Raw genomic sequence first — 25,874 nt, 5'->3', positions numbered from 1 at the left:
CCCAAATACCCCCCCCCCCCCCGAGAGGGCAGGCCCCAGGCAAGCTCTTCCGACACAGACTCAGCCCTACACAGCAGCCGGTCCCCCAGGGGCACGCTCAGGAGAGGTGCACTGGGGTGGCTTTGGGGAAATATTTACTTCTTCCCTCACAGAAAGTTCCACCTGGAGGTGACAAAGTCTATTTGCAGCGTGTGACATCGAGGGAAGGGACAGTGTGGATTGCTTTTAGATGAGCAAGCAAATCTCCACGCTGGCCGCTGCCTCTCTGTGTCCCCACCCCCACCCCCTGCTACAGAGCAGAGGGGCTCGGCTCGGGCAGGGGATGTGCTCTGCGGGGTCCTGGCCCCCGGACAGCGCGCCTGTGAGTGTGTCTGCATTTTCCTGGGGACTGAACCACAGCTTTCCTGAGATTCACCAAGGGACCTGTGACCCAGAAAAGATGAACTATCACGGCAGTGGAGGTTAAAAATAACTCTGAAAGAGGACGGAATGTTCTAGAGAACACACTCCCTGTGGCAGAGCTAAGGGTCACCCGGACCAAGTCTGGAAGGGGCCCTTACGGGCAGGGCGGCTGGCAGAGCACACGGTGGCTCGGACCCAGGACTGCCCGACCTGGTCCCAGGCTCCTCTCACATGAGCAGATCCTGGCAAGGAAGATGGCAGCCTAGCAGTGGCCGCCCTGGGCACATGTGCAGGAAAGTCGCTGTCCCCTCAGTCTTTCTGTCTAACACACACTCCAAGAAGAGCTGTGCACAGCTCTCCCGGCACAGGCCAGCATTGCGGGCCGCTTCTAAGAACAGAACATGGACTACTGCCAAGCGCAGGTTCTCCTTAGCCATCCCCAGGAAGCTTCCGACTCCGTGACACTGGCAGAGGCTCCGGCACAGAGGCTGGGGAGACGCTGTGGCACCGCAGGGAGACCCAAACATGAGCAAGCAGCCTGAGAGCTGGCCCAAGGCTCTGGGTCATGGGGAGGTCAGGACCTGCTGGGTCTGGACGGATGAGCAGGAGTTAGTCAGAAAAAGTTAGTCTCCTACTCAGGCAGATGACCTCGTGGCCCCAAGGCCGCACTCCCAGGAACGAGAGAACCAAACATTTGCGGACATGCTTAGGACATACCAAGGCTTTTGCCTGAGTGAGAGTGGGAAGGAGGCGGGAGCAGGTGGCAAGGAGCCTCGTGGGCTATCCTCAGGGAGCAGCAGCAGGGATGACCTGTGACAGGCATGTGCCGGTGTGGCTCACTGAAAACCCCACCCTAACTTTGGAAGTGAGGATCTGAGGCTCAGAGGCAGAGCGAGTGACCTGCGGCAGGGTTTTCGGGTGTTCTGGGGACCCCCTTTCTTCACACTCCGCTGGACTCTGGCAGGGGGTGGCGTGCCTGATGCAGACTGGGACTGGCCCTGGCCATTCCCTGCTACCCCGTGGGGAGCAAAGGGAGGCGACACTGCCACCTTTTACTCAGTCACTTCAATTTTTAATTACTGTCCATTTTCATGTTATTTGAAAGGTAGCAAGAAAAAAACAGAGAGATCTATCTTCCACCTGCTGGTTCACTCCAAATGCTCGTAGCAGCCAGGGCTGTGCCAGGCTGAAGCCAGGAGCCCAGAACTCCATTCAGGTACCCCATGCAGGTGGCAAGGACCTGGGTACTTGAGGTATCACCTATTGCCTCCCAGGGTGTGCAGGAGCAGGAAGCTGGGCAGGAAGAGGAGCCAGGACTCAGAGCAGGCACTGGGATTCAGGATGTGAGTGTCCTACGTGGCAACTTAAGCCACGGTGCCAAACGCCTGCCCTTACTTGGTCACTTGAGAGCCAGCAACAGACCTGTGAGACTGGCAGGGTTCGGGAAATTTCCAGTGAGCTGCAGAGCCCGGCACAGGAGGAGGAGTCGCAACCCCAGTCAGCCACCAGATGCGCACGCTGGGCCAGGCCACGCCCACTCTGTGCCAGACCTTGGTGATACGAGCTAGGAGACTCCACTTTGGCAGGGGGAATGCTGCGAGAAGACCGTGACTTTCTTACAGGACTGATTTGCCACCACCACGCATGGGATTCGGCCTGGCGTAATGAACAGAAGGACGAAGACAACATTTGCTGGGCAACAACTCCATCCTGAGGTCACGCCAGTACAGTGCGGCTTAGGCAGCAACGTCGCCCCTGGCTTGACAGCCGAGGAAGGGAGGCACTTTATCCAGAGCTGCGGTCAGAGCCCAGGCCACCTGGACAGTCTGAGTCGTCTGCAAGCTCAGAGTTCAAGCATTTCACGCAGGTGACCCAGGGCACTGGAGAACCAGCTGTGCCCACGCATGAGTCCGTGCCCACTGCCCAGAACGCAAGGGCCCGTGTTCAGCCCCCTTGAGCTGCGTCGGTAACTTGACCTGTGGGAAGCTAATTCTGCCTCCTTCTGAAACGTCCTCACCTGAAACGCGCCCTGTGCGTGTCGAAGGCCGCAGACGTGCGGGGGCAGAGGGTGCTGCTGTTCCCGGACTTGGCTGAGCAAAGCATCACTTCCTGGCCCTGCTGCTCGCACAGTCCCGCTCAACGTGACCTCTGCTGGCACTGTCCAGCCCCTCCACCTGGCTCCCTCCCACGCTACGGTTCTTCGAATGCACCAGTGGGCCAGGTCAGTCCCTGCTGCTGCTCCCTGAGGGCAGCCCGTGAGGATCCTGGTAACCTCCTCTCTCCCCCATCTCACACTCAGGCAAAAGCCTCAGTATGTCCTCAGCACGTCCCCAAACGTTTGGTTCTCTCTCTCTCTCTCTTTTTAAGATTTCTTTATTTATTTGAAAGTCAGAGTTACACAGAGAGAGGAGTGGCAGAGAGAGAGAGAGGTCTTCCATCTGATGGTTCACTCCCCAGCTGGCCGCAACAGCTGGAGCTACACCGATCCGAAGCCAGGAGCTTCTTCTGCGTATCCCACACGGGTGCAGGGGCCCAAGGACTTGGGCCATCCTCTACTGCTTTCCCAGGCCATAGCAGAGAGCTGGATCAGAAGAGGAGCAGCTGGACTTGAACCAGCTCCCATATGGGATGCCGGCGCTTCAGGCCAGGGCATTAACCTGCTGCACCACAGCGCCGGCCCTGATTCTCTCTTGTTTCGGGGAGTGCAGCCCTGGGGCCATGAGGTCATCTGCCATGGTAGGAGACTGTCTAACTCCTGCTCATCCCATAAGGTTCCCGGGCTAAGGAGAAACTAAAGAGAAACTGCGCTTGGCTACAGTCCACATTCTGCTTCTCAGAAATGGTGCGGCAATGCTGGCCTTTCAGGGCAGAGACGTGCAGAGCACACTGGCCCCCCCATATAGGAAGGCACCATGGTCAGCCTTTCCCCTACCACAGGGAAACTGGTGTGCAGACAGCAGGAGGCCCAGCTGGGGCTGTGCTGCCCATGGCCCCGAAGGAAACCGCTTCTCTAAGCACACACAGCCGGGGCAGATAAGTACCAGGGGCTTAAACCATGTGTGCAGGTGCCTGGCCTCCATCTGGAGTTTCTGCGTGGCCTGGAGAGCATTTCTTGCACCTGCACCCTGCCCTTGGGCCCCCACCCTCCTGGCCAAGGCCCTCCTCCTTCCCTGGCTGCCAGTGTGCCTGCCTCCTCTGCTCGGGGGCACCAGCCCCAGCGAGCCTTTCTTGCACACGGATGTGATAGGTGGATCCTCTGCCCGACACGCATCTGCCCTGAGCCTGCCACCTGAGGCCCTGCCCAGTGCAGCCCCTGGTCTCCCACTCAGCTTCCACCTCGGTGACTGCCAGGCCTTTCCACATGAGGACACCTGCTCATCCCTTCACGCTACACCCAGCTATCACCTTGTCCACCCTCCCAGGGCAGGGCAGCACCCACCCCACTCCCACCTCGGCACTCCTATAATCCCCCCAGCCTGAGCCCTCAGAGCCAAGCCGCCACACCGTCCCCCCAGCATGGCAGCCCCTGGCACTGAGGGCCCCTCTACCTAGGCGGGTGACGTGAGCAGGCCTCTGTGCACGGGACGGGATGGATGGGGTGTGAAACGCAACCCAGAACTAGGGTGCGCGCTGCTTACGCTGATCAAAGATCACTTTTTCCTGGTGCTTGCTCTGCTGCAGAAGCTTCAGAGTGCTTTGCAACTTCTTTTCTTGCTCAATCAACTTCTTGTGCAGCTTGGTGATCTCGGCCTTCATTTCTCCCATCTAAAGAGAAGAGAAGAGAAGAATCAGGAAAACGGACTGCAAGTGCCACAGTCCTATTACTCAGCAAGAATTACAAAAATGCACAAGACATGCTCCATCGCACAGACATCTGGATAAAAATAGGAGGCCTTTTTCCTGCCGATCAGTCTGGCAAAGCTGCACGAACCCCAGCGAGGGTGAGGGCAGTGCTCGCCTGGCCGCTGGGGGAACTGCCACTTGGCACAGCCCAGCTGCGCAGTCCTGACAAGAGCCACCCAACTGCCAAAGGCCCTGACCGTAGGCCCAGCACTTCTGGCATTTCCTCCAGAAATAATAAACAATACAAGCACAGAAGACACCTGCATGCAAGGATGTTCGTCTCAGCATCGTTTGTGGTAGGGAAAAACAAGGAGCCTGACTCATTTCAATATGGATCTGGGGAGATAACACGATCCTTACGTACAGCGGAGTAATTCTGCAGCTATTAGCAATGGTGCTGTTGGGCTCTTATTTACTGATATCAAAAGACTCCTGTAATCAGTGACAGAGCCCGGAATGACGCACGCTGCGCAGAAGGCGCCCCTGCCTCCCGGAACTGAGCACACGCATCTCACTCACCGGTGCACACTCTGAGCGACATCGAATGTTAACAGCGACAGCTTCCGAGAGAGAGTTCAAAAGTGTTTAGCTTTCTTTTTTTAACTTAAAAACCATAATGGTAATTTTTCAAAAAGATTTATTTACTTATTTGAAAGACATAGTTATAGAGAGGCAGAAGTAGAGAGAAAGAGGTTTGCCATCCACTGACTCACAATGGCCAGAGCTGCGCCAATCTGAAGCCAGGAGCCAGGAGCTTCCTCCAGGTCTCCCACACGGGTGCAGGACTTGGGCCATCTTCAACTACTATCCAGGCCCTAGCAGAGAGCTGGATTTGAAGTGGAGCAATCGGGACTTGAACTGGCACCCATATGGGATGTCAGCACTAAAGGAGGCAACTTTACCGGCTACACCACAGTACCAGTCCCCGTAATGATAATTTTAACACTTTTAATGTTTAAATTTGAAAAAGATAATATGAAAGGGGTGAGCTTTGGCACAGAGGTTAATCTGCTGCTTGGGATGTCTGCATTCCACATCAGAGTGCCAGGTTCAAGTCTCAGCTCCACTTCTGACTCTGACCTCCTGCCAATGCCCTAGGGAGCAGCAGGAAGTACTCGAGTCCCTGCCACCCACATTGGAAACCTAGATACAGGCTGCTAGCTTTAGCCTTGCTTGCCCAGCGCTGGCTATTGTGCGCATTTGGGGGAGTGAACCAGAAGAAGGGAAGGAGTGCTCTCTATCTCAAAGAAATTAACTTTTAGAGACTAAAAAAAGATGCTATAAAAGTAGGATTAGGAGAAGAGGGACCCATTAGGGGAAACTATTGTAATTCTGCATAGTAGAAAGCAGATGGGTCTCCAGCCCCTGGGGTAACATACACACACGAGGGGGCCTCCTTTACTCAGGGTTAGGGGCACTCCCCTTCCTCTCATCAAATGCCCTGGTGCCGGCTCCTCTTGGTGACACACAAACATCTCTGTCCCCAAGAGGACAGATGTTGAGTCGGCAGCTTAAGAAGACTCCCTCGGTTTGCTCCCACCCTTGGTCACGGTAGTTGCACTTGTAATCAAATCACACAATTTAATTCCACGTTAGGCAAACGCATGAAATCCATGTATGATGAGAGAGAACGAGCTGTGCAAGAACTAACCCGTGCCCCAGGAACGAGTTGACAAAGGCGTCACTAAGACACACTCCCGGGCGAATCGGGAGTGGAGGGACATGTGGGAGGAACATCATCTGGAAGCAGCCGATGTTCAAATTGCTTTGCAATTTTCCCTTCATCCTAGGCAAACAGAAATTGCAGGTGACAGGCATCCATTATGGATGTGCTCTACGAAAGCACGGAAGACGTGGAACTCCAATCTGCAGACCCACATCCAAAGACAACAACGCAAGGAACAGCAAATCAATGAGCACTTCCCTGCTCTAAGTGAAACTCACGTTTCTGTGTCATTCTGTGACTCCCCGCCTCCACCAACTTTTCAGATTAACCAATCATGTCAGGTCGAGGACTTCGGGGCTCTCCCCATCACACCCTCGCTTACGCAGCAGGTTTGCTTTCATTCTCCTCCTCAGACTAGGAGCTCACAGGACTTGGGCTCTGGCCGTGGCTCCCTAGGACACACATTCTGGGACAAAGTCACTCCGGAGTCACAGTTTTTCTCCCAGAGCTGTCAAATCGGAACAGCCATGCCTGACCCTCTGTCACGCTGTGGTAGGGCGAGACTCACTTCACACCCTGCCTGGCTAACCCTTTCCTCGTTCTACAGTCATCTCAGGTGTCACCTCCTCCAGGGTGCTTGCCTGGCAGCCCTCTGCACCAGGAGCCCAGGCTGGTCCCTGCTCCCCCAAGCACCCATGGTATCCAGTGACTGTAGGAGCTGGTCACTTTCCTGGTTGCCTCCCCTTCCAACTACAAGCTCATCTCTTCCCATTGATCTCCCGTGCCTGGCACAGAGTAGATGCTGTGGCACCGCTGGCCAGTTGGTGGGTTAACTTTCATTGGCGCTCTAACACTTTCTATCCAACACTTACAAGGAACTTTTCAGACGAATTTGTCTATTGCTCCACTGGGTTCATTCTCACAGAATGGTGACAGCACGGGGTTCCAAAGCACAGCTCTGTCACCGCCCAGCTGCACGATGCAGAGGCAAGCCATGCAGTCCTTGTAGTTTCATTAGCTTCTTCTGGAAGATGGGAATCACAATGCCTAACTCCCTGGAAGTCACAATAGGATAAAATGTGATGTGGGGTGTAAGCACGAGCCTGGTATCCAGGAGCAGCTCAACAAAAACTGACCACGGTCAGAGCCAAGCACAGAGCCTGGAGCCACAACCACCCCCCAGGATGCTGCAGAATTCTCTATCCAGTGTCTGCCTGACTTCTGGAGCAAGTTTCTATCCACTTATTTTCCTTTATGTGATGAAACAAATCTCAAAAATGTACAAAAGTAGAAAGAAATGGATAATGAACCCCAGGTACCCATCCAACTTCAGCAATTATCAATGCACAGCCAAACTACACCCCTGCTCACCCTCTCCCCAGAATATACTGTAACCAACTCTAGAAGCCGTTTGTACTCTGCCATCCATACAATGGGTTAGGATCTATCTCTAGAAGAAAATAATTTTTTTTTGAAAAGCCACAATACCATCACATCTAAAAGTTTTAATTCCTTAGGACCACCTAAGCAGGATTCAGTGGACACATTTCCCTGACTGCTTCAAGATTTCATTTTTAAAATAACTGGTTTACTTCAGGACCAAATAAAATCCCCACTTTGCATGTGCTTCTTAGCACTTCCATTTCTTCTAATCCCAAGGTCCTCAAACTTACCCAGAGGCCTTGTAATGACAGGCTCCAGGGCCACTGGGTCTGTCTAGGGCAAGGCCTGAGAATTTGCAATTTTCACATGATGCTGCAGGGCCAGGACACACACTCAGAACACAAATCTACAGGCTCCCTCCAGCTACCCCTTTCCCTTTCTTTCTAGGATGAACTGTGTGTTAAGCTAACTTGTATATCTCCTGTCCCGGGTCTAGAATCAAACCATTTCTCTCATGATCCCTAGTTTCTTTTAATGGGAAAAGGGATTTAGAAACCACAAATTTGGGGCCGGTGTTGTGGCACAGCAGGTTAAGCTGCCACCATGATGTCAGCATACCACATGGTTGCCAGTTCAAGTCCTGGCTGCTCCACTTCGTATCTAGCTAGCTCTCTGCTAATGCACCTGGGAAAGCAGAGGAAGATGGCCCAAGTACTTGGGCCTCTGCCACCCATATGGGAGACCTGGATGAAGCTCCTGGCTCCTGGCTTTAGCTCAACCCAGTCCTGGCTGTTACAGCCATTTGGGGAGTGAACCAGTGGATGGAAGATCCCTCCCTCCCTCCCTCCCTCTCTCTCTTTCTCTCTCTCCATCACTGTCTCTTTCTCTGTAGCTCTGCCTTTCAAACAAAAATAAATCTTTAACAAAAGGAAAAGAAAAAGAAGCTACAGTTTGGGCACTAGGGGTGCTCCACGGTGCTAGATAGGGCAGCATTTCTTAAGCCTTTCACATGCAGAGTTGGCAAATTTTTTAAATAGAAAATATATCATGAGTTTATGGTGATATTTTTACTTTAGGATTATAGAGTCTATATTTCTTTGCTTCTTTATTTGTATCTCATTTCTCTTACAGTAAAAATATCTTAGTTCCTAATGACATTATTTGTTTTATCTTACAATAAAAATACAATAGTTTCAGAAGACCAAAGACGGTATTATTATGAGCAACATTTATACTTTTTTTTGCCTTTCAAATATTTCTACCAGGAATGTAGGGTCAAATGCCTGTGTTTTAGTCGCTGAAATGTTTCTTCCTTGTGTCACATAAAATAAGGCTTGTTTGTTTAACCTTGTTATGGATCCTTAGAAACTGCTTTTCTCTTCGGTTTTGTTTTATTCACAACTCTGTAAAGGATTTACATAGTTTCCAAGTCAAAGCTACTTTCCAAACCAAGATCTACTCAGAGAAATCCAGTTTCCCTCCCTGTCCCCACATCCCTTCAAATCCCTGCTGGTAGCTTTGGGATCCACAAGGAGAAAAGGCCTATATTTCCAGGAATAGAGAGTCCCTTCAAGCACTTCCGGGGAAGAAAAGTCCTTGTCAAGGTCCCCACGGGTGCCTAAAGGTCAACTAGTGAGGATCAGACCTGCCTCAACCTTTAACCCCCACGCCCTGTATGCTGAGTGAATTAAGCCAGTCCCAAAGAGACAAATATCATTTGTTTTCCCTGATTGGCGACAACTAACTGAGCACCAAAGGGGAAACCTTTTGAGGTGAAATGGACACTATGAGAAACAGTGACTTGATCAGCTCTTGTCCTGACTGTTGATGTACAATGTAATACTTTATCCATTTTAGTATTTTTGTTGTTGTTGTTCTAGTACTAGTGGTTGAACTCTGTAATTAACACACAATTATTCTTAGGTGTTTAAATTTTAACTGAAAAGTGATCCCTGTTAAATATAAGAGTAGGAAAAAGAGAGGGAGGAGATGTACAATTTGGGACATGTTCAATTGGACTTGCCCCAAATGATGGAGTTAGAATCGTGCCAAGGGATTCCAATACAATCCCATCAAGGTGGCATGTACCAATGCCATCTCACTAGTCCAAGTGATCATCTTCAGTTCACAGTTGATCACACTGATAGGTCTAAGAGTCAAAGGGATCATACAAACAAGACTATTGTCTGCTAATACTAACTGATAGAATCAAAAAGAGAGAGAATGATCCAACATGGGACGCGGGGACACAGCAGACTCATAGAATGGCAGATGTTCTAAATAGCACTCTGGCCTCAGAATCAGCCCTTAAGGCATTCGGATCTGGCTGAAGAGCCCATGAGAGTATTTTAGGCATGGAAAGCCAAGACACTCTGGAAAAAAAAAAAAAAAAAAAAAAGAAGAAGAAGACCTAAATGAAAGATCTCTGCGAGTGAGATCCCGGTGGAAAGAACGGGGCCATCAAAGAAGGAGGTACCTTTTTCTGAAGGGAGGAGAGAACTTCCACTTTGACTATGACCCTGTCGGAATAAGATTGAAGTCGGCGAACACTAAAGGCTTCCATAGCCTTGGCAACTCATGACTAGAGCCTAGGGAGATTACTGACGCCATAAACAAGAGTGTCAAATTGTTAAATCAACAACAGGAGTCACTGTGTACTTACGTCTCATGTGGGATCTGTCCTTAATGTGTTGTCCAATGTGAAGAAATGCTATAACTAGTACTGAAACAGTATTTTTACACTTTGTGTTTCTGTGTGAGTGCAAACTGAGGAAATCTTTACTTAGTATATACTGAATCGATCTTCTGTATATAAAGATAATTGAAAATGAAAAAAAAAACTTGGTTTTAAATGTGAAATTGCATAGAAAATTAATCAATTTTTAAAAATATCATGTAGGATCTCTCTCCTAAATGTGCTGTACATTGTGATTTAATGCTATAACTAGTATTCCAACAGTATTTTTCACTTTGTGTTGCTATGTGGGGGCAAACTGTTGAAACCTTTACTTAATATATACTAAACTGATCTTCTGTATATAAAGAGAATTGAAAATGAATCTTGATGTGAATGGAAGGGGAGAGGGAGCAGGAAAGGGGAGGGTTATGGGTGGGAGGGAAGTTATGGGGGGGAGCCATTGTAATCCATAAGCTGTATTTTGGAAATTTATATTCATTAAAAGAATTCAAAAAAATATGAAAATATAAAAGTAATAAAATGTTTTTGGACCCAAAAAAAAAAAAAGGAGCCCTCCCAACCTCTGACGCACAACTTCCCTGGCCCCTGCTCTTTTGGGACCGGAGAACCTCACCCAGGAGCGGAATCCCAATAAAAGCTCGTGAATTAATTGATTCGTCTGTCTGGGAAGATTTGTTACGTGCCAGACACCTTGCACCTACAGGTACCCTATTTTGTTGTTGCCTATCCTCCAGTTTTAAGATTATTGTAAGTAGAGCAATTCCAAGATGGCAGATTAGGGAACGACATATTGCACTAGGCTAGGGATAAATATATATATATAAGAAAAAAAAGAATGGATAGGAGGAGAGGAAACCACACTGGGAATTCTACAAGAGGAAGAGAAGAGAATGGAGAAGACACAGTTCAAGTCTTAAGAGGAAAAAACTGTCAATCCACAGCACTGTACTCTGCAAAGCTCTCATTTATGAATGAAGGTAAAATAAAGACCTTACATAACAAACAGAAATTGAAAGAAATTGCCACCATTCATCTAGCCTTGCAAAGACTGCTTATGGATATGCTACATACAGAAATACAGAAAGATAGTCATCATTATGAAAAGAATGTGAAGGCTGAAAATCCCCCAGTAAAAGTACAAAAGAAATCCAAAGTAAACAACAGGAATATTTATGGAAAAATGGCAGGGCCAAGTCATTACTTATCAAATAGTCACCTTGAATGAAAATGGTCTCAACTCTACAGTTAAAAGATACAGACTGGCCAAAAAGATTAAAAAATAAGACCCATCTATTTGCTGCCTACAAGAAACACATCTGACCAACAAAGGCACACACAGACTGAAAGTGGAAGGATGGAAAAAGATATTCCATGCTAACGGAAAGCAAAAAAGGGCAGGTGTTGCCATCCTAATATCAGACCAAACAGACTTTAACAGGAAAACTGTTAAAAGAGACAAAGAAGGGCACTATGTAATGATTAAAGGATCAATTCAACAGGAAGATGTGACTATAATAAATGTATACACACCCAATTACAGGGCACCTGGCTATTTAAAAGAAATGTTAATAGATCTAAAGGGAAACAGACTCCAATACAATAGTAACAGGGAATTTCAACACCTCAGTTTCATCAATGGACAGATCAACTAGACAGAAAATCAACAAAGAAGCAACACAGCTAACTGACACTACGAACCAAATAGACCTAACTGATATCTACAGAACTTCTCATCTCACAGTTACAGAATACACATTCTTCTCATCAATGCAAGAAACTTTATCTTGGATAGACCATATGCTAGGCCATAAAGCAAATTCAGCAAATTCAAAAAAATCAAAATCATACCATGCATCTTTGCTGACCACAATGGATTGAAGGTGGGAATCAAAAACTCAAGAATCTCTAGATCATATGCAAACACATGGACATAGAACAACATATTCCTGAATGAACAATGAGTCATACAAGAAATAAAAAAATTTCTGGAAATGAATGAAGGCAACAGTACATCATATCAAAATTTATGTGATACAGCAAAAGCAGTGTTAAGAGCAAAGTTCATAGCATTTTGGGCCTACATGAAGAAACTGGAAAGGTACCAAATTAATGAGCTATCAATGTATCTCAGAGACCTAGAAAAGCAACAGTAGACCAGACCCCAAATTAGTAGGAGGAAATAAATTATTAAAATTAGAGACTAAGGGCCAGTGCTGTGGCGCAGATTAATCTTTTGCCTGCAGCACCAGCATCCCATATGGCTACTGGTTCTAGTCCCGGCTGCTCCTCTTCCAATCCAGCTCTCTGCTATGACCTGGGGAAGCAGTAGAAGATGGCCCAAGTCCTTGGGCCCCTGCACCCACGTGGTAGGACCACAAGAAGCTCCTGCCTCCTGGCTTTGGACCGGCGCATCTCTGGCCGTTGTGGCTATTTGGGGAGTGAACCAATGGAAGGAAGACCTTTCTCTCTGTCTCTTCCTCTCACTGTAACTCTACCTCTCAAATAAATAAATTAAAATCTTAAAAATTAAAATCTTAAAAATAAATAAATTAGAGAATAAACAAAATTGAAACAAAAATACAAAAGATCACCAAAATGAAGAGCTGGTTTTTTGAAAAAATAAAATTGATACACCATTGGCACAACTAGACAATAATAAAGAAGACCCAAATTAATAAAATCAGAGATGAAAAGGAAATGTAACAATACATACCACAGAAATAAAAAGAATCATCAGAAATTACTACAAGGACCTGTATGTTAACAAATTAGAAAACCTAGAAGAAATGGATAGATTCCTGGACACATAGAACCTACCTAAATTGAGTCATGAAGACACAGAAAACCTAAACAGACCTATAGCTAAGATGGAGATTGAATCTGTAATAAAGGCCTTCCCAACAAAGAAAAGCCCAGGACCAGATGGCTTCACTGCTGAATTCTACCAGACATTTAAAGAAGAACTAATTCCAATTCTTCTCAAGCTATTCAAAACAACTGAAAGTGAGGGAATCCTCCAAAACTCCTTCCAGGAAACCTGCATCACCTTAATTCCTAAACCAGAAAAAGAGACAATAGAGAAAGAGAACTACAGACCAATCAATATCCCTAATGACCACAGATGCAGAGATCCTCAATAAAGTATTAGCTAATTGAATCCAAAAATACATCAGAAAGATCATTCACTCGGACCAAGTGGGATTTATCCCTGGTATGTAGGGATGCTACAACATTCACAAATCAATAAATACGATACATCACATTAACAAACTGAAGAACAAAAGCCATATGGTTATCTCAATAGATGTGGAGAAAGCATCTGATAAAATACAATACTCTTTCATGATGAAAACCTTAAGCAAACTGGGTATAGAAGGAACATTCCTCAACACAATCAAGGCAATATATGGCAAACCCATGGCCAACATCCTACTGAATGGGGAAAAGCTGGAGGCATGCCCCCTAAGACCCCAAACCAGACAAGGATTCCCACTCACATCATTGCTATTTAATATAGTCCTGGAAGTTTTAGCCAGTCATTAGTCAAGAAAATGAAATCAAAGGGATACAAGTTAGAAAGGAGGAAATCAAAATATCCTTATTTGCAAATGACATGATTCTATATATAGGGGATCCAAAAGACACCACCGAGAGACTACTGGAACTCAGAAGAGTTTGGTAAAGTATCAGGATATAAAATCAACATAGAAAAATCAATAGCCTTTGTATACACAGACAATACCATGGCTGAGAAAGAATTTTTAAGATCAATCTTATTCATAATAACTACAAAAAGAATTAAATATATTGAAATACATTTAACCAAGGAAATGAAAGATCTCTACAACAAAAATTATAAAACATTAAAGAAAGAAATAAGAGACATTAAAAAATGGAAAAAATCTTACATGCTCATGGGTTGGAAAAATCAACATCAAAATGTTCATAGTACCTAAAGAATTATAGATCTCAATAAAAATATCAACAACATTCTTCACAGATCTAGAAAAAATGATGCTAAGATTCACATGGAAACACGAGACCCCAAATGGCTAAAGCAATCTTATACAACAAAAACAAAGCTAGTGTATCACAATACTAGATTTTAAGACATACTACAGGGCAGTTATAATCAAATCAGTCTGATACTGGCCAAAAAAATAGATGTGTAGACCAACTGAACAGAATAGAAACTCCAGAAATCAATCTATACATCTACAACCAACTCATCTTTGACAAACGAGCTAAAATGATCCCTGGAGCAAGGACAGTCTCTTCACCAAGTGGTGCTGAGAAAACTGATCTCTGCATGCCGAGTATGAAACTAGATCCCTACCTTACACCTTACACAAAAATTCACTCAAAATGGATCAAAGACCTAAATCTATGACCCAATACCATCAAATTACATTTGATTGAACATTGAGGAACCTCTGTAAGACACTGGAATAGGCAAAGATTCTTAGAAAAGACCCCAGAAGCACAGGCAATCAAAGTGAAAATTGATAAATAGCATTATGTCAAGCTGAGAAACACTACAAAAGAAGCATTCAGCAAGGGTTGACATCCAGAATCTACAAAGAGCTCAAGAAACTCAACAACAACAAAACGAGCAATCCAGTTAAGAAATAGGCAAAGGACTTGAACAGACATTTAAGAGATGAAATTCAAATGGCCAACAGACACGAAAAAATGCTCAGGATCACTTGCCATCAGGGAAATGCAAATCAAACCCATAACAAAGTTTTACCTCACAACAGTTAGACTGACTCACATACAGAAATCAACAAACAACAAATGCTGGCGAGGATGTGGGGAAAAAGGTACTCTAATCCACTGTTGGTGGGAATGTAAACTGGTGCAGCCCCTGTGGAAGACAGTATGGAGATACCTCAGAAATCTGAATATAGACCTACCATATGATCTAGCCATCCACTCCTGGGAATTTACCCAAGCCAAAAGAAATCAGTATATGAAAGAGTTATCTGTACCCCCATGTTCACTGAAGCACAATTCACAATAGATAAGATATGGAATCAACCCAGATGCCCATCAACTGTTGACCAGATAGAAAAATTATAGTATACTTACACTATGGAGTACTACTCAGTTGTAAAAAAAGAAAAAATGAAATCCTGTCTTTTGCAACAAGATGGATGCAACTAGAAACCATTATACTTAGTGAAATAAGCCAGTCCCCAAAAGATACATACCGTATGTTTTCCCTGATTAGAGGTAACTAATAAATTGTAATACACTGGAGTGAAATGGACATTTTGAGATTCAATGCTTGTTTACAGCCCTGTCTCTTCCATAGTGGAAGAGTGTTTTTTGTTTTTGTTTTTCTTCTTCATACTATCTGTTGAACTCTTTTACTTAGTCTAGGGTTAACTTTATGATAATTAAGTAAACTGAAAGTAGAACTTTGTCAAATTTAAGAGTGGGAATGGGAGGCGGACGAGGAAGAAAGGTTGGAGCACAGGCCGGGGGGAGGGGAGGGTGAGAAGTATCACTATGCTCCTAAATCTGTATACATGAAATATATGAAACTTGTATAACTTAAAAAGATTATTATAAGCAAGTATGTGTGTATAGGTTTGTGTTCCTCAGCAACTTCCTGGATAAACTGATGCATATGAAAACTTCCCAGAGACATCCAATGGCCCACATGCAAAAGGCCATTCCCACAGCCCTGGGAAGAATCTAGGCATCATGCCCCAAGTGGCTCGGCCTGCAGAGGCCCCCGGAAAACAGTTGGGGCATCCAGCCTGCCTTCCTGCTGCCCCAGGAGCAGCCAGGCTTCCAAGCATACTTGGTCCCAGGGAGAAACTGAGTACCCATCATTGAGTGACCTGGCCCACAGAACCCCAGGGAAGCACATGTGCAGCCCTTCCAAAGACCACAGGATGACATGGGGTGGCCCTGCTCACCCTCCTGAGGCCCTGAGAAGCAGCCAGGCAGACCTCCCTGAGCACGCTGGCCCTGGAGGCTGATAAAGGTACCTGCACTGCTGAGAGGTGCCCTGTCTCGGCTCACTGGTGCAGCCTGGTCCCTAGACGTCCCTCAGACAGCTGAGGAGAGGGCATTTAGCCTAATAGTTAAGATGCCTGTATCCCACATCAGAGTCCCTGAGTTTGACTCCTAGCTCTAGCTCCTAATTCCAGCTTTCTGCCAAGGCAGGAATACCTGCCTGGGAGACAAAGGTGGTGACTCAAGTAATTAGGCTCCTGCCACCCTCATGGGAGACCTGGGTGGTGTTCCTGGATCCCAGTTCCGGCCCATCATTGTAGACAGTTGAAGAGTGAACCAGCAGATCGTGGAGTGCAAGTGCTTTCACTTTCTCTCTCTTCTTCCCTCCCTCCTTGCCCCTCCAACTCCCCCTCCAATAAATACATTAAATTAAAACAGAATAGAGAGCATCAACAGAATTGAGAAGGCAGAAGGAAGAATTTTTGAGCTTTTGAAATAATCAAGTAAAACAACAACAACAACAAAAAAGAACAAAGACAGCCTTCCAGACTTATGGACATCATTAAGCAAGCAACATTCACATTGTGGATATTTCAGAAGGCAAAAAGAAGGAAATGGGACATAGAAAATACATTCAATGAAATATGTGCTGAAAACTTTCTAAATGTTGGAAAAAACATGGACATCCAGGTCCAAGAAGACCCCTAATAGATCTGACCAAAAATGATCTTCTCTGAGATCTATCACACACAAACTCAAAAATACAAGACACAGAAGGAATTGCAAAAACACCAAGAGAAAAGTGTCAAGTCACTTAGAAGAAAATATGCATTAGATTAAAATTCTTCTCAACAGAAGTCTTGTAGGCCAGGAGAGAATGGGATGAAACATTCAAAATCCTGAAAGGAAAAATTTGCCAACCAAGAATACTATCCCCAGCAAAGCTATCCTCCAGAAATGGAGAAACAGAGACTTTCCGGAAAAGCAAAAACGGAAAGACTTCATCAGTATCACCCAGACCCTCCAGGAGATGCCTAGGGAAGTCCTACATGAGAAGCGAAAGGAGAAAAACCAGCATCATGAAAACACACAAAGCGCACACCTCCACAGCAGAGCAGACGCACGAGAGACAGAAGCCGGGCCCAATGATGCAGATCTCACTGTCACTTTCTTCTGGATTTCATCTGCTATATATTTAGATAAGGATTTTTTTTTTCCACCTTTAATAATAAGGACTATAGTTTCTAAGTATTTTTATTGTATTCATTAGATCTTAAAATAGTATTACATTGATTTCTTAAAATGAGTTGGAAAATACTTGGTCATTCTCTATTTTCTGAAAAGACATATGATTGTGCTGGTATTTCTTCTTTAAATGTTTAGCAGAATTCACCAATGAAACTATTCAGGATGACTTTTAAAATAAATTTAATTTCTTACATATTTATGGAGATATTCAAAATTTTCTTCTTTTCATGTATATTTTCTGATTTATGCTTTTAAAGAAATATATGCGCTTCAGGTAAGCTGCCAAAACTGCTGGCATAAAATTGTTTAACATCCATAACAAAATTTAAAATAGAGCTACTCTATGATCACACTACTGGGTGTATATCCAAAGGAAATGAAATCAGTCCATGTAAAAGACACTGGCATCCCCATGTTAATCATGGCACTGTGCACAACAGCCAAGACAGGGGATCGACCTAAGTATCCATCAATAGGTAAACAGATAAAGGGGTGTGTGGGTGTATAATGGAATATTGTCCAGTCACTAAGAAGGATGAAATCTTGTTGTTTGTAATTACACGGATGAACCTAGAAACACTATTAGGTGAAATAAGCCAAGCACAGAAAGGCAAATCCTGCATCTCATTCATATATGGGATCTGAAAGAGTTGATCTCCTAGACGTTGAAGAACAGAACAGTGGTCATCAGAGAATAGGCAAGGAGACAGGACAAGGGCAACAGGGAGAGGTTTTCATCAATGGGGAAGTATTACAGTTGGGAGGACTAAGTTCTGGAGTTCTGTCCCACAGCAGAGTGACTCCGGTTAACAACAATGTATGGTATATTTCAGAACAGTTAGAAGAGGAGATTTTCAAAGTTCTCATCACAAAGAAATGATATATGTTTGAGGTGATGGATACGCTAATTACTCTAATTTCATTACTACCCAATGTACACATGTATTGAAACATCACATTATATCCCATAAATACGTATTAATTCTGTGTCGGTCAAAAATAAAATGAAACAAAAACACAAAGGACCAATGACACTCAGGAAAAAAACGCCAGGTAGGAAAGGACACTGGGCTGCCGGTGAAAACTTGGAAATCTGCTTCACACACATTTCACACCAAGCAAAAGGCACTGCAGGAAACATAGGCAGTGATAAAAAAGTGGCTAGAGGCAATTTAACACTACACAGGGGGTCTGTGTACACCAGCAGCCACATCGCACATCCCTCCTGCCCCTCCTCTGGCCCGATCAATGACCTGAGAAGCCCTCAGAAAGAAGGGTGAGCTGTTACACACACAACCATCCTTGGACTAACCTGGAAGTGTGGGAGGATCGATGTGGCACGTGTGTGTGTGTATTTTATATACAAGAATATATAAATAACTACATTCAGGGGTGGATGTTTGACACAGTGGTTCAAGTTCTGCTTGGAACACCTGGATTCCACACTGGAGTGCCTGTTTGTGTTCTGGCTTCTCTCCTGATCCAGTCTCCTGAAGGTGATAGGTGATGACTCAAGTACGTGGGTCCCTGCCCCCGACCCTGGAGATTCAGACTGAGTTTAGGCTCCTGCTCCAGCCTGGCTGGCCCTGGCTGTTACAGGCACTTGGGGTGTGAACCACAGAGAGCTCTCTTTGCCTACCTGTCCCTGTCTCTCTGCCTTTCAAATAACATGCAAACAAATTTAAAACAAAAAGCTTTTAAAAAGAACTATACTACATTCTGTCAACTTAACAAAGCTAGTACTATGTGCTAAAGACAAAAGCACTGCACTGAGGGGCAGCTGTTGTTTCACACCTGTTAGTTTTAAAAATCCCAGGGCAGAGACTAGTTAGGGAGAATGGGAAGGAATTATTCAGTCATTCAAAAATAGGAAGAAACAGATACAATCCCCTAAAGGAAGACAGATCTGGGATACAGTTACAATCTGTGACACGGCTATAAAGAAACCAGCAGCGATCAGGCAGCAGCGACCAGGCGGCCTTCTGCCACTCCCGTCACATTTAAGCTCAGTCTTAGAAGGAGAGAGGGGGAAGCCAGCCAGGGGATGGCCAGGACATTCCAGGCAGTCAGACCACCTGGGGCACCCAAGCCTAAAAAGGAAAAGAGCGTGATGGGTTAGAAGGAAGAGGCGGAAGGAGCTGGACCCAGTGGGTCCCACCCTCCCTCCTGACAGTGTCACCTGCCACCCCGACCAGCTAACGTGGGTGCTAAAGCAAGGAACCTGTCCTGTGCAGGAGGAAGTAATTATCAACGTCTGCACTCAGTGCACCCAAATGTCATCCCGAGAGGCCGAGAGGGAACCATCATGGCAGAGGGGGCTGTCTCACTGTCAACTCCAGCGCCAGTTCTGCTAGATCTGAGAGCCCTCCGAGGGGTTTAAGTGAAGGAGGTGACGAAGTGGAATGCTAATTTCCCTCTGGGACTCCAGCGAGCACTGGCAGGTTGGGTGACTGGAGGGGGCTACCTATAGGGCTAACAGGTAGGGAGCTCTAATGCCACCTTCTGGGTGCTTCTCTGAGAGCCAGAGTGGGTGATCACCTTGTCACCATTCCCATGTATCCCGGACAGAGATCAGGGCATGGTTTCTCCCTGGCCTGACCCTTGCCACTCCTAGGCAGTTCATTACTGATGAACAAGGCCTTCTAAAATGCCAAGATGAAAGCTAGCAATAAGGATTGAAAAGCCAGAGAAGAGCACCTAACCTGAGAGGGACCCTGAGTAGAAAAGCGGATCTAGCCCAGGGGCACCATCCAGGCTGGAGGCCCAGAAAAGAAATAACAAACTCTGGGCTCAGAGGCGCATGCTGCCTCGCCAGCTGTGTGACCCTGACCACAGGCCTCAGCTCCCAGAGTCCACTCAGCAAAGATGTGCTGTGGGCGGGACCCACTCAGGCCAGAGCCATGGGCCGAGCCCACAGGTGCTGGAGATCAGGTCAGAAGACAGCAACACCAGGACACACACCTGCCCCTCCCTTTCACACAGACCCCACACAGAGGGCACTCTGCTGGAGGCCAATCCTGGGCTGGGCCCGGGAGGGACTGAGACACAGGCCCAGAGGCCTCCTTGAGCTTGTGAGTCACGTGCCACTGCCTACCTGCTTGCAGTGGAGGGTGCACTGGCCACCTGTGGGGAGGGACACTCTCCAGAGGAGCTTCAGTAGCCTCGAGGCCTCCTCCAGGATTAGCTTGGCTGTGCTCACGCTGGTGACAAACTTGCTGAGAGGCACCAAGTGTGGATCCTGCACAGGAGGTGGGGAAAAAGCAGGTGAGAAGCTGTCACAGTCTTGGAAAGGATTATGGACCAGCAAGCTTCAAGGGGCAGCGGAAACCTGCAGCTGGTGGGGCTCGTATCACAAGCCGAGCAAGATCCGGGGGCCACATGACATCAGGGTGTTGTTCTGAAAGACGGGTGACTTAGAGATGATGAGAGAACTTCAGTGGCACTCAGTCTAATCAATACCCTTGATGAATAACCACGGGCATTAACAACAGGTACTACGCCAAGCAGAGGATCCGCACGGGGCCACTCGCACTATGGTCCTTGGAGACTCCTGGGACAAGGAAGCCAAGGGCAACTGGACGTCCCCATCCTCAGCAGCGCTAGCAGATGGCCCTGCTGGCTGCAGATGTGGTAGCAGGGCCTGTCGAGTCTCTCTCATCCTCTCTGCTGCCAGAAGCATTTCCAAATCAGGTCAAGGCCATGAGAAAACAACGAATGTGACTCAAGGGAAATACAAAAAGCAAAAAAGAAGAAAAATAAATTAAAAGAGGCTTTGTCTTCACACATCATAAAACAAATAAAAAAAAATAAACCACACATCCTTTTTAGGTATCAAGGTGACAAAAAAAATCTTCATTAATGAAAACGCTCAATGAAGACAAAAGCAGAGTGAGAGAAGCAATCGCTTTGGAAAGTAAGCAGTCAGCACCAGGAGCCCTGGGAAGTTGACGCCTTTGAACCAGCAACCTCGCTTCCCACCCAGCGGTGAACGTGATCAGAGATGCGGGCACAGGGATGCACCGGTGAAGGAGTAACTGATTGACAACGATGGCCTCGTGGTAGCTTAGTTGGCAACCATTAAAATGCAAAAGATAAAAAAACATTAAATGAGAAAAATGTGAACTGAAACATATGAAATTCATGTATTTAGGGTGGGCTTGGTAAGACTAAAGGTACATACATCATAATTTTAACTGCTGACTTCTGGGCAGTATTTTTATGGATTTTTTATGCTTTTCTACCACTTCTAGCTTTCATACAACAAATATTTTAAACAAGCAAAAAGAATCTTATTAGTATATACCTAACTTCCTCAACAAGTAGTTATCGAGCATCTCTTCCACACCAGGCCCTACGCTCGGAGTGGCTGTGAGCAGGCAAAACAGACACAATCCCTGTCCGCCTGCAGCTATCACCTAGAAGAATGGAAAATGTAAAATTGATTTTCTTACGCTGCAGTAAAGCAGAAGAAAACACAAAGTCAAACCCGGCGTCAGGAAGCAGGGGCCTCAAGCAGCCTCGGTAAGAAGCTGAGCAAGGACCCAGAGACGCGACCATGGGAGCTCAGGGGTCTGGAGGACGGGCCGAGCATGTGTACCTCAAGTGCAAGGACGCCTGCAGGGTGCAGGGGGAGAGGGCTGGGTGGCCAGCAGGGCTGCAGCTCGTAGCCCAGCCCGTTCTGAGTAGGGCACACGGGGGAAGGGGCGAGGACAGCAGAAGCCAGACAGGAAATCAGAAGGCCTGGGGATGACATCACCTCGGCCCTGGGGCGGAGGACAGAAATGTCACAGGAAAGTCCTGTGCATGAAGGGGTGGAAGCTGCCCACAGCCCTGCAGCGGGCGGAGTGTCCATGCTGTCGCAAGCCCGTCTCCCAGCGTCACTGGAGTCACAGGAGGGACGGTGCACTGCCTGAGGGCCAGGACCTGAGCGCACAGCAGAACTGAGGGGCCGAGGGTGAGTGAGCTGCGAGACAGAGGCAGGCACAGGAGCAGACCTCTGTGAAGCAGCTGCAGTGACACAGGGGACAAACAAGCTCTCCCTCACCCCTCTAAAAGTCATCCCCAACATTCACACAACCTCTGGGCTTTGCTGGGCCACATTCCTGGTCCCTCTTCTCGGGCCCTATGAGCAATAAGCCAGCTTCCCGTCAGCGCCCTCGGTCAGCCCTCCCACTCACCAACCCCAGTGAGCATCTCTCCCTCCAGCTCTGGTGGTCAGCCTACCTTTGTTCCCAGCTCCTGACCCGTGGGGCTGGGGGCCTCTCGGGTTTGAATGTCCATTTCAGCAAGCAGCCTCTGGCCCTGATCGATCTGCCTGCACAAGGCTTCGTAGTCCTCAATCAGGCCCAGGACATGGCAGCCGCTCTTGCTGGCCCACGGGCAGTGGTCAACAGCTGGGCAGGACATGCTGGGGGTGCTGGCAGCTGAGCTGCTATTGTCACAGGAGAGGGAGTCCATGTCATTCCCAGACAGTGGAGGAGTTTCTGAAGCTGTAAAATGAGAAGCTGGATGTCAGATCCACTGAGGCAGCACCCTGAGTTCAAGGAGTTCACGATGCTGAGGCCAGCAAGGAGAGCAAAGGGAAGCCTGCACGCCCAGTGCCTTGCGACCCAAGCCTGGAAGGGAAGAGGGGATCAGCTCCAGGGCCTCCGTCTAACACCCCGCATGGGGCTTATCATTCATCTTGTGGGAGAGGCTCAAGCCAACTCAGCCAGCACTTGCTAACCAGAGCATGCTGGGCTGGCAGAAGAGCCCAGATGCAGCCAGATGGAAGAAGCTGGGGCTGTATTCCAGCAGGCCAAGGTCGAATGGGAATGCAGACAGGGCAGGAGCAACAGCAAGGTGGTGTGGTTGGGGCAGGGAGGGGTCAGGGAAGCTGGACTGAACAGGTGCCAGAGTTACACCACACAGAAACAACAGCCTGCTGCTTTCTGCCTTTTTTTTTTTTTTTTTTTTGACAGGCAGAGTGGATAGTGAGAGAGAGAGACAGAGAGAAAGGTCTTCCTTTTTGCCATTGGTTCACCCTCCAATGGCTGCTGCGGCCGGCGCATCGTGCTGATCCGAAGCCAGGAGCCAGGTGCCTCTCCTGGTCTCCCATGCGGGTGCAGGGCCCAAGCACTTGGGCCATCCTCCACTGCCTTCCCAGGCCATAGCAGAGAGCTGGCCTGGAAGAGGGGCAACTGGGATAGAATCCAGCGCCCCGACCGGGACTAGAACCCGGTGTGCTGGCGCCGCAAGGTGGAGGATTAGCCTGTAAAGCCACAGCACTGGCCATGCTTTCTGCCTTTGGAGCCACGCAAGTGAGGCGAATCATGTGCACTGCAGACAGACAGCAGGAAAGGCATCACAGACGGCCCGCCTTCATGCTGGGTCTGGAGGAGGCAGCAGGGCCTTCCCTGGCAGAGACCAGGACCGAAGGGTCTGGAAATCACAGGCCTGTGCACAGGCTGGTGCCCTGTCCAGGCAGGCATGAGGCTGAACAGGCTCACTGGGGCTTGCTCTCAAAGAGCCTTGAAAGCCACCCTAAGGGGCTACACTTTACCCCACAGCAAGAAGAACCTCGTGAGGTTACACTGGGAATGGATTACCGGCTGGGAGGAGATCACCAGCTAGCAATACTGAGGAGCTGAAATCCCAAGCCCTGCCAATCGCCCTCCTTTCCTTACTGCCACACCCACACACCAGGCCTGCTTCGTACCTGACTCTGGTGTCACTGCTCGGGTGGAATCAAGCAGGTCACATGAGCTCCCGTTTGCCATGGGGCCTTTGTCGCCATCTACAAAGTGCAAAACAAGAGAAGGAAAATAAGCAGCTTGTTTCCTTCCATCGGCACTGGAAAGAGAAGGGACTGAGAACACAGGAACACGCACACCCGCATTCATCCAAATCCTCCCCAGCACCTGTCCTGCCAGGCCCTGAGAGGACACCAGGCAGGCAGAGTGACCAGGCCTGTCCCTTCCCTGGAAGAACCTTCTTGTCAAACAAGTGGACAGGTGGTTTCATTTCACTGTGGTCAGGGTTCAGGGTGGGAGCTCAGGTGAGAGGCCTGACCCCAGCAGGGCTTCCCAAAGGCTAACACCTGTGCCGCGTTGTAAGTGCAATTGTGAGTGATCCAGGGGGAGGAGGAGGAGGAGGAGGAAGCAAATGCCAGGCAGCAGAATCAGCAGGCGCAAGGACACAAAGGACCAGGTTACCACCCAGGAAAAACAGCCGGGGTCAGGGAAGGAAGGAGGCGGTGGGATGCAAGGCCAGAGCCTCGGGCACGGTGGGACTCAATTAAGGGCTTTAGGCGGGGCAATGACAAGCTGAGATCTGGGTTTTGGGCTGGCGGAATGAACTTGGAAGCTGCTGCAGTCACCGAGATGAGAGAGGAGAGTGACTTGCACTAGGTATCAGGGGTGATGCATTTGAAATGCTGTAAGGAGGCAAAATCAGTAGACACTACACAGACGACCCGTGCAACACTTCGTAACTCAGAGAGCACATTCCCATCAACAGCTCAGTGGGCGGACAGGCACTGCAACTCAGATTCATGGGAGGGAGACCAAGGGGAGGAGGAAGAAGTGATCTGCCCAGTGCAACCCAGCGTATTGCTGGCAGAGCGCCGACTGCGTCTGGGTCTTAGCCCTGACCTGGGCTCCTTCCCACCCAATCCCCACTCGGGGGTGTGCTGACTACACCCAGCATCTCCCAAGATTCCTGGGGCTGGGGAGCCCGGTCCGCTCCGTGGAGCTGGTCCCTCCGAGGAAACTGCTCACAGCCTAAGACAGCAGCCTTTAGAACAGAACTTCACACAGATGCACTCAGATGCAATCCTGGGAAGGCTTCTACAAAGGAAGAAATGCTGCTGCCATCGGAGTCAGCCTGATCCTGACTCAAGGAAACCGGAGGCCTTTCTGCTGCGACAGCACTGAGAGCCTGAAGCTCGCTCCCCGAGGCCTCTCGCAAGGCATGCCCATGGCCACCTCTGCTCAAATTTCCAAAGCGCTTTAGCTTCCCCAAGCCCCCTTCCCGGGCCCCCAGCATGGAAGCGCTCTCCCTGCATCAATCTGCTCCAGCCCACTCCCATCATCCCTGGGTCCCACGCCCTGAGAAACCCCTAAAAAGGCCCAGGAGCAGACCCATGTTCAAGATCTAAAGCCCAACGTTGATGAAGTCGTGCCGGAACCACTGCCTCTGCACACTGCTACGGTGTGGTGTGGTTAGAAGGCGACACTGCGGCTGGCACCTTCCCAATCTCCTGAGACTCCTCTAGTAGGGTTTTAACCCAAGAACACTGCTGAATAGCAAAAAGGATAAAAGCTCCAAGTCAGAGACCACTTCAGTCACCACAGGGTCAAGTTCGGTGACTGACTAGAATCCGCAGGCATCATGAGGGTGGCAGTGACAATGGCATCCTGGGCAGGACACAGAATGGCATAAAAGCTGCTTTGGATGATGTAACTGCACGCCTGTATCTGATTAGCAAATTAAAGGAAATACACAAAGGAAAAAAAAAAACACTATGTAGCATCACACTGGGTGTTTTCATTTTTCTCAGATTGTTACTATCAAAAATTTTTAACTATCTGGGAGAAATCAATGAACCAACCACTCCAAGTTCTAAAGCAGACTGACTGGGTGCTCCTTAGGACATTTTTAGTTTTTAAATTGGAGGCAACAGAC

At 47.9% G+C, this 25,874-nt stretch overlaps 1 protein-coding gene across 1 annotated transcript in view; it reads right to left on the bottom strand.

The window, feature by feature from the left end:
- Positions 1-25,874, bottom strand: part of CDK5RAP2 (CDK5 regulatory subunit associated protein 2) — a 211,424-nt gene that overhangs the window by 2,047 nt on the left and 183,503 nt on the right. The window contains exons 33-36 of the mRNA XM_062207679.1: positions 23,908-23,985; positions 22,434-22,699; positions 20,305-20,448; positions 4,041-4,167 (exon numbers count right to left, since the gene is read on the bottom strand). Of these exons, the coding sequence (XP_062063663.1) occupies positions 4,041-4,167; positions 20,305-20,448; positions 22,434-22,699; positions 23,908-23,985 (615 nt within the window). The remainder of the gene's footprint in view (positions 1-4,040; positions 4,168-20,304; positions 20,449-22,433; positions 22,700-23,907; positions 23,986-25,874) is intronic.

Source organism: Lepus europaeus, chromosome 12, assembly GCF_033115175.1.
Source record: "Lepus europaeus isolate LE1 chromosome 12, mLepTim1.pri, whole genome shotgun sequence".
Classification (NCBI taxonomy): Eukaryota; Metazoa; Chordata; class Mammalia; order Lagomorpha; family Leporidae; genus Lepus; species Lepus europaeus.
This window is presented reverse-complemented; position numbering and strand designations above follow the sequence as displayed.